Consider the following 14,763-nt stretch of genomic DNA (forward strand, 5'->3'; position numbering starts at 1 on the left):
AAAAAAAAAAAAAAAAAAAAAGATTTATGGACTTTGATTTACTAGAAACAGGTGGGTTAACGTCTCTGCTCTTAGTTAGGGAGAATAGTATGACGCAGTGGTAGAGCTTTGTAGAATGTATAGGGCCCTGTGTTCAACCCGTGAGTGCGCACGTGTATGTGTGTGGGGGGGGGAGAGAGAGAGAGAGAGTCAGTCTCTGGACAAAGTCTCTTGTCCCACAAACCATCTAAGCCTAAGTTGAATTCAGATAGCATTGGCATGATGTTGAGAGCAAAAGTACCATAGTACAGGCATTTAGTGCACATGCACACTCACATATATTACATACATTGAACGCATACACAACCACACACATATTACATACATCGAATGCATACACACATACACAATGCTTATTTACATTTCTTGAGATAGCATTGAATGCATACACACTCATACATACACACACACACACACACACACACACACACAAAATGTTTATTTACATTTCTTGAGATAGAAATTCAGATATCCTAGGCCAGTCAAGGCCAACTCGGGATTCCCCTGCCAATAACATATATGTACGTGGTCAGGCTCCTTAACTAGGTTGCCTGAGAATAGGAATGAAATGTGAGTTGCCCTTCTATTTCAAAAAACGAAGCCTGGGGGTGGGGGAGGCAGTCAGGGGTTAGAACGGAGTTGTGACTCGGTAGGTACGGTGCTTGCTTGCCTCACAAACATGAATCCCTGGGTCCCATTTATCTCCAGCACTGCATAACTGGGCAAGGAAGCTTTCTCCTAATCCTAGCACCTGCGAGGTATGGGCGGGAAGGCCTGGAGGTCAAAATCATCCCTGGCTATATACAGTGAGTTCCAGGATAGTCTGGCTGGCTTTGTGTGTCAACCTGACACAGCCAGAGTCATCAGAGATGCCTCCACGAGATCCAGCTGTAAGGCATTCTCTCAATGAGTGATCAACCAGGGAGGGCTCAGGCCCTGGTGGGTGGGTGGTGCCATTCCTGGGCTGGTTGGTCCTGGGTTCTGTAAGGCAGGCTGAGGAAGCTAGGGGAAGCAAACCAGCAAGCAGCACCCCTCCGTGGCCTCTGCATCAGCTCCTGCCTCCAGCTTCCAGCCCTGCTTGAGTTCCTGTCCTGACTTCCTCCAGTGATGGACAATGAACTGGAAGTGCAAGCCAAATAAACCCTTTGCTTCCCAACTTGAATTTGGGTTATGGTGTTTCCTTGCAGCAACAGAAACCCTGACTAAGGCGCAGGCCAACCTGGGAACCTGAGAACAAGAACATGGTTGTGTTAAAAGACACAATCGGGGGCTGGTGAGATGGCTCAGTGGGTAAGAGCACCCGACTGCTCTTCCGAAGGTCCGGAGTTCAAATCCCAGCAACCACATGGTGGCTCACAACCATCCATTACAAGATCTGACACCCTCTTCTGGAGTGTCTGAAGACAGCTACAGTGTACTTAAATATAATAAATAAATAAATCTTAAAAAAAAAAAAAAGACACAGTCACAGTAAGTCCCCCAAGTAGTGGGAAATGTAAGTGAGTACCAGGTTGCAGCCCTTTAACACAAAAAGAATTGTACTCCCACACAAGTATAGGCAGGAGAATATGACTTTGGGGAAATGTGTTGAGCAGCTCAGTGGGGCACTTAGAAAGGATTTCAAAGGAAAATGACTGTTCCTGCACTTCAAAATTCAGGTTTCTTCCTTCCTACCTACAAAATGGAGGTGAACCCCACGCTCTGGACGTTGCGCAGAAGTCAAAATGATGCCCGTCAGAACAGGAGTGCTGTGTAAATGTCCCACCGGGAAACTCACACCCACAACGGTGTACCTCCCCTCAACAGCCTGGCAATGTCATCTGTAACTTGTGAGCCTCAGAGGGTGCATGGGACAAGCGACTTTCTCCTGAGCCTTTTGTCTTTTAGCAAAAAGAAATCACAGGGAAGCTGTGACTCAGTCAGAGGCCCCTCAGCCCTTCCCTCTCTCTGGCCCTGGCAGTGGTCTGCTCTGTGTGCCTGGTCTCTCTGCCCATCACCGGCCCCTTTCCTGAGGAATGCAGCCTCCACCAGGCCTGCCTAAGGCTCCTGCTGGGAGTGTCCATTCCATTTCTCTTTTCCTCCATTTGCAACCACTATTTATTTATCTTTGGAAGCTCAAGGAAACAGAGCCTGCAACAAGGACTGGCCAGGGGGACTCTAGTGAGGGCAGAAAGCTAAGAAGCTGGCAGCTGGGGCCATCAGGCCTGGGAGAGAAGCTACTTCCCGGGAAAGGAGATGGGAGATCTGGCCCACAGGCCACAGTGGCAGAAAAAGCACTGAGCAGCACCCCAATCAAGGTGGGGTCACTCTGTTGGCGCAGGAGGGTCATGAGCAAGAGTTCTGCCCCAATCCTGAAGCTCTCCAGCTACCTAGCAACAAGGGTCCTACTGAGTGATTTAAAAAAAAAAAAAAAAAAAAAAAAAAAGGTTATGGTTTCTGGGGAAACTGGGACGGCAGCATCCTGGGTCCTCCGACCCCAGCCTTCTCTTCAGTCAGCACTGCAGCACCTCTGTCACCCACAGGCATTGGCTGTTGGTCATTGTTACTGCTGCTTTTTTGAGGTCGCGTCCATAGGCACATTGACTCTCTTCCCCAGCGGTCAAATCCTACCTAGGACTGGCCCTTCTTCCTCCTTCTGGGGGTGGGGGTGGGGGGCACGGTTTACAAGCAAGGCTCGGTAGACTACACACCCCTAGGTGTTACATGCTGTGTCAAGTCAAACAGCTAATAAAAGGCATGGAGGGGGGCTGAAACCTATACTGGGGTACCCTGGCTAGTGGTTCAGTCCGCCCACACCCTAATATAGATCCCTGGGCCTTCTCTTATTTCCCCCTTACTCATTTACTGCCCCCCAACACACACACACACACACACACACACACACACACACACACACACACGCACAGTGTTAACAGGAGGATAGCTTTGGCAGTGTCTGCCTTCACCTTTGACCTCTCCTTGGCCCTAATGACATGCACCTCCCGCTGGGCAAGGTCACTGCTCACAGGGTAAGATCTATGGCCTCCTTGTCTCAGTCTTGTGCCCTCCTGCTGTGGCTTCAATCCAAGTCTGAGGGGTGGGAACAGGACTGTGAGAGTCAACTTTTAGATTGGCTCATCGCGTCGGGGGGCCAAAGAGAAACCTTAGATCCTGAGCTAAGATCAACCCCTTAACCCGGAGCACCAGACATCCCAGGCCAAACCAGAACTTCAACAAAAGTCCTAGAAACGAGGGTGTGTGTACGCTGGATGAGAGGGCGTTTTTTTGTGAAACGTGATGGTTGCCTTAGAAGTCTGAGCTAGGCGGTCGAGAGAGAAAGTTCTGGCCAGTAGAAAGAGTCGAGACAGGACAACAGTCTTGGTTCAGGGTAGGTGATGGGTATAGGAGTGGGGTGGCTGTTCAAGCTGTCTTCTAGGTTTGCACTTGAAGGAGGGCAGCCGCCTGGTAGGGTATCAGGCGGCGCTAGGGCCTCGCAGAGTGACGAGGCGGTGATGGAGGCGGGCGGGGGCTGGCGGCGGGAGCGGCGCGGCGCCTAGCTGCCCCCATCCATGGCACGGAGCTGCGGCAGCGGCGGCAGCAGCAGCAGGAGCCCGGCACGATCCGCTAGGTCTCAGCCGCGCGCAGGGCGAGCCGGCCACGCGCAGGGGCCAAGCTTCCGTCGGCTCGGAGCGCTGCGCTGAGACTCGGGCCGCGCCGCCGGGGGCCACCCGCGCTGCGCTGTCAGCGGGCGCCCGCGTCCCTCCCGGCCCCGGTGCTCGCAAGCCATGCCCCCGGAGCGCCGCAGCGGGGACCCCGAGGCTTGCCTCCGCCCATGGCCCCCCGCCCCGCCCTCGGACGCCCGGGGCTCCCGCTGAGCACTCCTCCCGCACGCCCCGGTCCCTCCGGCCGGCGAGCCGTCCGGCCCCTGCGCTGTAGGTCCCCGCGGGGCGATGGGTTGATGGGCGCGGGGGGACGCAGGATGCCGGTGCCGCCCGCGCGTTTGCTGCTGCTGCCGCTGCTGCCTTGTCTTCTGCTCCTGGCTCCTGGAACTCGGGGTGCGCCTGGCTGCCCGGTCCCTATCCGCGGTTGCAAGTGCTCTGGGGAGCGGCCCAAGGGACTAAGTGGTGGCGCCCACAACCCGGCTCGAAGGAGGGTGGTGTGCGGCGGTGGGGATCTCCCCGAACCTCCAGATCCCGGCCTTCTGCCAAACGGCACCATCACCCTGTGAGTACCCTAGTTTGTGCCGGGTCAGGTCAATTAGTGGGACCTAAACGGGAGGGGGTGGGGTAGGGGGGACGATCTTGCCACTTGAGAGCCTGGGGACAGTCTGAGTCCAGGCGACAACCGGGAAATCGAAGTTCTAGGATCAGAGTTTCGAGAATCCTGGTATGACCCCAGAGCGAGAGGCATCGCGGAAGCCCGCTCACCTGCACAGGTGAAGTGCGGGTGGACGCTGGAGCAACCACTCCGTGTTCCTTATCCCAGATAGGCTAGTGTTGCAGCCTTCCGGGGCCCTGAGCTGAATGAGAGTGGGATCGGCGTCAAGGACCCATTAGGTGGCTGTGGTACTCACCACCTTTGAGGCTTCAGAGCCCACATGACAGAGAGCCTGCTGGTTTCAGCTGGCTAGCCTGGTTTCTCTAACTGGGATAACCCAGTCTACGGTGCCCCGCCCCGGGCCTGCGGAGCTCTGCTCCCAGCCCGACTTCTTGGGCAAGGGGAGCCTGAGACCTCTAAGCCTGTCCTTGGAATGCAGGCGCTTCTGATCTGAATGAAACACACCTCCCCCTCCGTGTCCCAGCTCCTCTTGGGCTCTCTCCCACTGAGCATATCGTTTGGCTGTTTATCGATTAACTTAATTACTCAACGATTTGGTAGGAAAACCTGACTGAAGGGCGGCACGTGCCTCCCAGGCCTCCTTTCAAATCCGGGCCCGATTAAGCCCTTGCTTTCCTGGCCCGCGAGCGCCTGTGCTCTTTAACCTGGGTCTCAAGTCCCCGCAACCGCACACGGAGAGCCTCCCGCACCCAGCGGTTTCCTGAGCGGACCATATGCTCCAAGCTCCACGCACGACGTGGAGTTTAAGGGTCGTGCCCTGGCGGCGGCTGGCTCCTTGCTTTCCTGTTCAGGATCTAGCCTAAAAGCCGCTTCCCCTTCCCTGTCATCCTGACCCTGGAGGCAACCTTTTCTCCAAACGACCCCTCGCCCAGGGCTGGGGCTGGTTTCGTGATTGTACCCAGAACAATACAGTAAGTCCTGTGGCGGGTTCAGAGGCAGCTGGCTTCCTGACAGGACACAACTGGTCAGCTTGTGATGTTGGCCGGCTGGCCTGCATTTTCTCCATCCAGCTGGGCTGTGTGCCTCGCAGTGGAGACTGGATTTCTTCTCTCTCCCACCTCGATGCAAGCTCTGGCTTGCAGCCTTAGTGGCTGCTAAGGCGGTTCACAGTAGGTCTGAGTGTCGTGATGTTTAAGGGTGCTGGAAAACTTGGGCATTCCCCAGCCTACTTAGTTCTGGAGGAGGGAGAAAAAAAAAAAATGCTTTGCTGTGAGAAATAGCTGGCCAGCGTTTGTGACACACAGCTGCACCGTGATAGCTCACTCGGCTGGGGGTGGAGGTGATTTGTGTATGGGCACATGCTCCAGAGGCTCAGCGAACTCACATGTGTGGGAGCTGTCTCTTGTGTGTCTGTTGGTGGGGATTAGGGAATCCTAACATGGTCAAGGCAGAAGGGAAGGGAGGGGAAAAAATAGAAAAGTGGTTTTGCAGGACATCTTAGAATGATTTGGCCACTAATGCTTTCCAGCCACCGGCTAATTCCCATCTACGCCACTCAGAGGAGCGGGACCAGTTCTTGGTGAGAACATATCATGGCAAAGTAGCAGCAGACTTGACTTACCTTCCTGCTCCAGCCATAAGCCCTCCCCTAAGGAATGGCTCCTCTCTCTCCTCTGGGCCATTCACCCAGCTGGCTTACAGTACCTTCCAAAGAGACTGGTCCGCAGCCTGGCAGGACCCTGGAAAGGACAAGGAAGCCCACTCACCCACCAGTCCGGAGTGTAATGGAATCTGAATCTCCCTCCAGATGTTTTTCTCAATTTTCCACATTTATGATCCTGATGGGTCGCCACCCAGCAGTCTCTGAAGTGAAAAAAAAAAAAAAAAATCCCAAATGGAACTAGGATCTCAGTGGGAGGTAGGAAGGGGACTCAGTCCGAGCACACTGTCATGGCTCATCTTGAGATGAGGCAGGAAGGCTGGAAAGGGGCTGCTTCTGCGGAAGAGCATGGAATGGAAACCCCCTTGCTTTTTAAAAATCACAGGTATTGATATTTTATATGTTTTGGTGGTGTTGCCTGCATGTATGTCTGTGTGAGGGTGGCCGATCTTGGCGCTATAGACGGTTGTTAGCGTGTTAGCGGCCATGTGGGTGCTCAAGTCCTCTGGAAGAGCAGTCAGTGCTCTTAACCCGCGGAGCCATCTCTCCAGGACTGGAAGCCCCCTTGTAAGTGGGGAGTTTTGCTAGGTGTGGGGTTGGTTCTTGTAATCCTGAGGGAGGACATTGAGTTCCAAGCCATCCTGGGCTACATAGGGAGATCCTGTCTCAAACAAAACAAGACATTAGTCTTTTTCCCACACAGATTCCCACCCCCCCCCTTTTCTTTTAGCTTGTCATCAGGTGGAGCAGCAGGACTTGAGCCAGCTGTTTGTGCCTTGTGGCTGTGTCCTCCCTCTTAGACATTTGCTACAGTGCCCTCCCAGAATGGGTCCCCAGCTTCCAGCCACAGGAACCCTCAAGATAGAAGCCAGGCAGACACTTAGAGCTAGGACTCAAAGTGCCAGATAAGGTCCCTGTCTGCTAGGGGGGCCCTCCCTGGAGCAGTCCTGTTTACCTCATTGAAAAATCCTTCCTCCAGCTCTGGCTCTGTTATCTCGAGCCTGCCTTCTGTTTTTGTACACCGCAGGTCCCCCTCTCCCCCACCCTTTGCTTTGTTTCCCCCATGGTGGACTTTCGTTTGCAGTTTTCCAGGAAAGCAGAGCTTTTGGCTTCCTTCCTGATCCATTTCTCACCCCACCCCCAGCCTCACCAGCCCAGTCTGTAGGGCAGCTGTGGGTACAGATGCCCAGAGTGAAGCCTTTTTTGCGCCCTCACTCTGAGTGCGATGGTCCTAGGGTAAGTGGCTTACACTGGGGAGGATTTTGTTCTGAATGGGAACCTCCCCAAACTGAGCAATGGCTAAAAGCCTGCTTTCTGGTCCTGAGCTCTGGGAGTTAGAGGGGGGAGGAGGCCTGAGAATAAGGGATTCCAGGAAGGGCTGATAACAGATAAAGGACAGAAGGAAATCTCACCAGGAGGACCTCAGAGGACATCAGCCAGGGCCATAAATTCCTACTTCATCCGCACTGAAAAGGGTCTCAGAGATTAACAAGCCCAGTCCCACAATTTAAGGCGTTGTAGCTGAAGATGGAGAAGTTAGAGGGATTGCTAGGTGGGATCAGCGTGGAATTAGCTCATAGGATCTCAATGTTTCTACCAGATGAGGATCCTGCTATTCAGGATCCAGTGGATACAAATGCTGCTTTAAAAATCCACTTCTCTCCCTCTCCCTCTCCCTCTCCCCCTCCCTCTCCCTCTCTCTCCAGCAGGACCAAAACCCTTTTGACCTGGGAATATTTCAGGCTGAGTGAGGAGGTGCAGACATGGGGTAAATCAGTGCTCATCCCTTCAGAATAGGCAACCTGCTTGGCCTAAACAGATGTTCCTGTCCAGGGCAGAAGGGGCTGTCTGCACAGATGTGCTCACTACTAGCTGGGTGCTCGTCTTTGAGAGTTTGATAGTCGTGGATAGGGAGAGATAGGGTCCTTATTGGACCCTGTGCCATGCTCCTGCCTTGGGGGATAGGGGGTGGGGGAGGGGGAGGGGGTGGCTCATGTGCAAAGATCTCCCTTGGGACTCTCAGCTCTGGTCTGGGATTCAACTGCAAACCACCGGGATCGAGTTAGGAGAGTGTGGGGCAAAGTGTGCCAACCACCAAGCCCACAGCCTGAGGGCAGTGGAAAGATGCTGGCTATAGGGGCGGGCCCAGCCTGCTTCCCCACCCCCTTCTCTTCTGCCCTCTTTCCCCCATATGGTTCTCATAAGGTCTGGGCTCCGAGACAGCGGCCAGAGGAAGTGGCTGTGTACAGAGAGCTTTTGTGAGCAGGGGAGGGGGAGGGGGAGAGTAGACGGAAAGAAGGAAAGAAAGGAGGGGAGAGGCCAGAGATGAGAGAGGGCTGAGTCTCTTAACACACTCCCAGGCGCTTTAGGCGGAGGGAGGGTCTCACCTCATGAACTCCTGGACCCTTTGCCGATCTCAAGGGGAGGCTCAGGAGAATCCCAGGGCCTCCTGACTCCGCCCACACACCTTCTTGAGGGGCTGTAGGTGGTGGGCCCAGGTGCCAGAGACTCTGACTGTCCATGTTTGGTGGTCTTCAGAACCCCTATCCTCCAGACTCTTGGTGCCAGATATTAGGGTGCAATGCGTGGTCCTGTTTTCGGAGAGCCCTGTGGGAAGAGCAGAACCACCAGGGATTGAATCACTGGACCATTATTGACTGCATTGAAGAGACTGGGACCCATTAGACTGGGTTCCAAAGACATACATATACTTCAGCCCCAAATGGTACCAGGACCTGGCTCAGGAAATCACTAGGATGGGGTCATTTCTCTGGATTTAAGCAAGATATGTGAATGGACCCTCTGACCCCTAAGGCCCTTTCTTCAGGCTCCTGTGGAATTGGTATAGGGCCTGAGAATCTCTCCCCGTCGTGCAGACAAACCAGTATAATATGATTCTAATGTAGGTTGACTCTTACATTTTGGGGTCATATTTATATATACATTGAGAGATTATTTATATGTTTATCCCACACGTGGGTCATAGGGACAAGACCCTCTTCAGCTTCTAAGTTGATCCAGGTCTTTCTATTCAGTTTACAGCCTCTGTCTGCTTCCTCACGGAAGTCCAAGAGAGGGTAGGACAGCTCCCCATTGTCACATAGACTGCCCAGAAGCAGTAACTCTCCCATCACCCCTAAGGGAGAGAGAGGCTGTACCGAGTGGAGAGGGGAGAAAAGCGAAGGGAAATTGCCCTGGGCCAAGGAACCAGAAGGAAAATCCGGTGACCATCAGGAAGGGCCTCTGAGAGGGGCTGTTTATTTTCTTTCCCCCAGCCTGGTTGCTGTGTTCTATTTAGGGCTCAGACACGGACAGGACTGAGTTGCCTCCTCCCCTTCCTCTCTCCTCTGAGGGGCCCCCATCCTTCCCAAACTCCAGAACATTCCTTTGCCTTCAGGATCGGACCACAGAGAGGGAGGGCAAATGGAGTTGGGGGGGGGGGAGAGCAGAGAAACTGGAGGGAGCTGACACTGAGGCCCCATTCCTCCAACCCTCGCCTCCCCTCAGGGAAGACACATGGGGGCACAACTTTGGCTATGCAAGATGGATGGGGCCAGGTGAGGGCAGGCGACGGGTGACCTGAGGAGGGAGTTATGGCCTGAGCAGGGGAGATGGACGACTCCCAGCTGGAAAGGAAGGAGAGGGGTGGGCGCCCCTCTCACCCCAGCCTCCACCGCTAGCAGGGCTGGGGTCTTGCCGGGTGTGGGGTGGAGAGATCCAAACCTGTGCTTTAGGCTGGAGGAGGTATTAGCCCCAGAGTGGGAAAGGCCGGTAAAGCCTAAGGTCTCCTGTGCAGAGCTCCGCCCCTCCCTAGCTCACCAGCCTTCCTCTATCAAACTCGCTCTTCTGGCCCTGTCGCCTCTGCAGGTGACCTCAGAGGAATCAGGACAGAGAGACTGGGAACTGTGAGGCATCCCAAGCCCTCTAGGAGGCCTCCTGATCCCTGGAGGTGACAGACTCCAGGTTGTGTGACCCAGAAGCACTGAGCAGAGTGGTACAGTTCAAATAAATAAAGGGAGCCCAAAAATTAGCTCTCCCGGGCTGGTGAGATGGCTCAGCGGGTAAGAGCACCCGACTGCTCTTCCGAAGGTCCGGAGTTCAAATCCCAGCAACCACATGGTGGCTCATAACTATCTGTAACAAGATCTGACGCCCTCTTCTGGAGTATCTGAAGATAGCTACAGTGTACTTAACATATAATAAATAATAAAATCTTAAAAAATAAATAAATAAATAAAAATTAGCTCTTCCCTTCTGTGCTTGAGTTAGGTCTCAGAGACAGAAAGAGTTAGTGGGCAGAAGGAAATTTTTAAAAAGATGTTTTCAGTTTGCTTTGTTTTATTTTTTTTTTAAGACAAGATCTCCCTACGAAGCACTGGCTCATATAGCTCTGGCTGGCCTAAACTGGCTGTGTAAACCAGGCTGGCCCTGACTTGGCACAGCTGGCTCTGCCCTGAACCCCATGCCCACTGGGTATCCCCCGCCCTGGGAGCTCTGCTTGCCCCGTTCACTCAGCCTGTGTCTACTCATTTAACCCCCCGAAGCAGGTGAGAGATGAGGTCTTTGTCCCAAGAACCTTACAGCCTTGGAGACTAAGAGCATTGAGCACTGTACAATGATGGGCCATTCCAAATTAACACTAGGGAGGGAAGATGAAGGGACTAACTTCCGTATGAGTGTGAAGGAGGGATCAGCCAGTACAGGTTTTGCTCCTCTGAGACAGGAGGATCAAGAACAGCCTGGAATGCACAGTGAGCCCCTGTCTCAGAAACCATGAAACGGTAATAGCAAATTAATCCTTTGGGATTTACTTATTTATTTATATACTTACTTACTCACTTATTGGTTATCAAACCTAAGACCTTTTACACCCCAGCTCCGTTCACATTTAAGGAGTACTTTCCTTCCTCTATGAGCTTGGGTCCCCACCGATAGGATTTTATATCATGGCAGTAGTCAGAAATCCTCTCTGTCCCACCTCCTCACCCCCACCCCCTAGAATGTTTCTCCCTCTGCCGCGTGTCTTTAAGCGCTGAGTGTTTGATAGGTTTAGGGAGTGAATGGATGAAAGTCTGGGTGTCTATGTTCCTTGCACTCCAGCAAGAAAGATGTGACCACAAAACCCCCACCAGTCTCCTTCAGCACCTTCCACAGACGCCTGTAGTACTTTGTTGGGGGTTTCTGCCTATAGATTCGGTCCTAAAACCCCAAATCACTCCTTTCTCATAGAAACCCAAATACCTTGGCCTTGCCCACTCCTTACCAAGTCGGGTGCCCTTGTAGAGATAGAGGAAGGAGACAAGACCTACAAGAAAAGCTTAGTTAGAGGTAAGCAGAAAGGCGGCAGTCGGGATATAAGACAGCTTCTCCTTTGGTCTTGGTCTTGACCCATGGCTGTCTTTGACTTGCTCTGTGTCCAGGTTGAGGTTAGGGGTAGTATCTGGACACGGCTCTCTAGTACTAGAGAAAGGAGAGATCCACCCTGCTCTTCTATTGCCTGACGTCATCTGGGACTGCCTGGGTAGGCTTCCAGCCAAGCAACGCACTGCTAAAAATGACCAGGAGTGGTCAGGACACCTTGTGTGTCCTAGACGCCAAGGGCAAACACAAAGAGAAGGGAAGCCATGGAGGGGCAGCCATTAGCCTATACCTTTAACTAAACGTCCTTGGTATTGCTCGCTGATCAAGTAGGACATTTGGTAGTCATGCAAATTAAGCATTTGTCAATGCTTCCAGTTTGTAGCATATGTTTATTTATGCTGGGGACCAGATTCGGGCTTCACACATATCAGGTAAGCGCTTTATCACCAAGTTATAAACCCCAGCATAGCATTTTTGTCCTAGAGGTGATGATTATATTTTAGGTTTCAGGCCCTGGAAATACCCAAGCTCTACACTACAGAACAATCTGGAAGGTCAAGCTTCCCCTGGATGGTTCAGCATAGCTTATCAGCCAACAGACAACATCCCTCCCCCTCACTACTCAGCCCTCTATTGCTGCACACCAGCAGTGGGCATTGGTGCCAGGGCCTTCCCAGATTGTACAAAGCTGGTGAAGGTCTCAACCCCTGGTGCTCTGGGCTCTAGAGAGTGACCATCTAGAGTCTGTTGAATCAGAGAAGGGAGGCTCACACACACACTGACTTTGTTGGGCACGTGAGAACCTTTCGGTGCTGGCAACACGTCGGTTCCGTGCCCCATCGAGCAGGGCCCACACGAGTCCTATGGGGTCGCTTTTGATGTGGGAGTGGTATCTGGTGAGTTCCTGTGGCTTCCCAGAGGCCACAAGGGTTCTCAGAGACGCCAACCGCTAGCGGTTACTCTCTACACTCGCTTCCCTAAAATAGGGCCCCAACCCTGAGAGGATTCTGGAATGGCTTTGGCGTACCCAGTATCTGGCCTGATTTCAAACTCGAGAGTAGAGAAAAGGGGACCCCCAGGGACGAGCCCTCCTTCCCATAGAAAGTTTGAGCTGAGGGCAAGCGGGTGGGTGGGGGCATAAGCTAAAGATGCCTTTCTTTCCAGGGCTCTGTGGAGCCTGTAGGGTTACTGCGGTTAGAAGGGACTGCCAAGCTGTGAGGCAATATTGTGTGAGAGAAGTATAGCCCGAGGGTGGATCTGACTGGGGAGTTTAAGGAAAGCCCTAGCTGGTACTGTATATGGAATAGCTGGATGGAGCTGTGGGGGACATAGTTCTCTCTCCCCTTCCCAGGATGCTGCCCAAGCTTTTCTGAGACAGTCAACAATGGTGGGAATGTTTTTCTTTCCATTGGATAGAGCTGTGTGTGTACGTGAGTATCTGTGTTCATTCCCCCCACTATCAGATCTGCAACTTCCTTTTTTTTTTTTTTTTTGCCTACCTGTAACACCACCAGACTTGAGAGTATGAGACACACAAGACCCTGGTTTTCCTCCCCTGCATCAGTAGAATAAGTTCCTAGATCCCCACACTTGAAAACAAAAACAGAAAACAACAGCAACCCACAAACACTCTCTGGATGCCGCAGGTTTAAAGTACAAATTCCCTGGCTCTCTTGGGGGAAATCAGGGGATTGAGGGACTCAGGCCATATAGCCAGCCATCTGCTGGAGTCTGTCAAAAGTGGCACTTCTGCCTGGAGGGGTGGAGCCCATTGGAAAAGGATTAAGAGCTGTTTGCCTCATGGCTGCCTTCCTGTGTGTGTGTGTGTGTGTGTGTGTGTGTGTGTGTGTGTGTGTGTGTGTGTGTATAGATCAGGATCATGGCCTTTGCATGTAGAAATTTTGAGGCTTTAGGGGCTGGCATTTGTGCTAGTCAAGCGGGAATCGTGGGTTGCAGCTGTCCCCCGCCGCAGCCCTGCCTTCTCCCAGGACAGAGTCATATAGAGGAGCCCAGTTATATACAGGAGGTCTCCACAGAATAGGGTGGGCTGTGGTCTGGAGCTGGCCAGGCCAAGAGATGTATTATTTTGGTCCTGAGTTTTATCCTGGACTGCCTCACAGGCTGCTCCCCGTCTTTTGTGATGCTCCTGAACCCTACCATGTTAGATGTGCGCACTTTAGAATGTAGCTGGTCTGAACCAGGATGTGCTGGTAGGAGTGCAGGACACTCCAGATTCCAAAGATTTGTTACACACAGAGGAAATAAAACATCTAATTAACAATGTTGCAAATAGATTACGTGTTGATATGAAAAGACGTTGGGTATGTTGGGTTTAATCGGATTTTATTAAAATTAATTTTAAGCTTTAAAAAGCTTTTTTAAAAATGAGACTGATAGAAAATTTAAAGTTACACATTGTGGTTGACGTTCTATTTCCATGAGCCAGCTCTAAGTTAAAGGTCTAGGATATATGAAAGAGATTAGGAAATGTGGGGCCTCCATCACCACTTATGAGCCCATCTGAACAGAGGTCTTTAAAAAAAAAAGAGATTTATTTATTTACTTTATGTATGTGAGTACACTGTAGCTGTCTTCAGACACACCAGAAGAGGGCATCGGATCCCATTAAAGATGGTTGCGAGCCACTATGTGGTTGCTGGGAATTGAACTCGGGACCTCTGGAAGAGCAACCAATGCTCTTAACCTCTGAGCCAGCTCTCCAACTCCCTGAACAGAGGTCTTTACCTGAGATCTCAGGTTCTCATTTTGGAAATGTGGGAGTATGAAAAAAAAAAAAACTTTTTTTTTTTTTAGAACGCTGATTTCAATTCAGTGATCTTTCAGGCATTTTTATATATAAAATATTTAATTAATTATGTATTAGAAAGCATTTCAGTCTGGTGTCCCATGCCTATAATCCTAGCGTCTGCTAGGGAGAGTCACAGAGATCATGAGTTCCAGGACAGCTTAGAGTACAAAGTAAGACCCTGTCTCCAACGAAGAGACAAGACAGAGGCCAGAGGGATGACTTGGTGAGTAAGAGCTTCAACTGTTCTTCCAGAGGACTAGAGTTCAGATCCTGGCACTCACAACAGGTGGCTCACAGTGACCTGTTAACTCCAGCTCCTCTGGCCTGCACAGGTACATGCACACCCATGCACACATCCACACAGCAGATACACATATACATCATTTTAAAATAATAACACTTAAAAAAAAAAAAAAAAAAGGAAAGGAAAGCTGGACTGGCAAGGTGGCCCAGAGCACAAGGTCACTTACCACTACCCCTGAAACCCGAATTCTCGTCTCAGAGACAGATTCTGCAGGTTGACCCTCTTTTCCTGTTTTCCCTCCTTTTTCCTCTCTCCTTCTTCTTCCCTTCTATCCTCTGCCTCTGCCTCTGCCTCTGCCTCTGCCTCTGCCTCTGCCTCTGCCTCTGCCTCTGC

At 51.9% G+C, this 14,763-nt stretch overlaps 1 protein-coding gene and 1 long non-coding RNA gene across 5 annotated transcripts in view; one reads left to right on the forward strand and one right to left on the reverse strand.

The window, feature by feature from the left end:
• Window positions 1-3,559: 3,559 nt before the first annotated feature.
• Adgra2 (adhesion G protein-coupled receptor A2) overlaps window positions 3,560-14,763 on the forward strand; it is a 39,887-nt gene continuing 28,683 nt past the window's right edge. For all 4 annotated transcript variants that reach the window (XM_021218671.1, XM_029531819.1, XM_029531818.1 and 1 more), the window contains exon 1: window positions 3,560-4,242. In XM_021218671.1, coding sequence (XP_021074330.1) covers window positions 3,851-4,242 — 392 coding nt within the window. In that variant the 5' untranslated portion in view covers window positions 3,560-3,850. The remainder of the gene's footprint in view (window positions 4,243-14,763) is intronic.
• LOC110336223 overlaps window positions 6,364-14,763 on the reverse strand; it is a 20,292-nt gene continuing 11,892 nt past the window's right edge. The window contains exons 2-3 of the long non-coding RNA XR_002381209.1: window positions 8,344-8,563; window positions 6,364-6,617 (exon numbers count right to left, since the gene is read on the reverse strand). This is a non-coding gene — a long non-coding RNA (uncharacterized LOC110336223). The remainder of the gene's footprint in view (window positions 6,618-8,343; window positions 8,564-14,763) is intronic.

Source organism: Mus pahari, chromosome 19 (genome assembly GCF_900095145.1).
Source record: "Mus pahari chromosome 19, PAHARI_EIJ_v1.1, whole genome shotgun sequence".
Classification (NCBI taxonomy): Eukaryota; Metazoa; Chordata; class Mammalia; order Rodentia; family Muridae; genus Mus; species Mus pahari.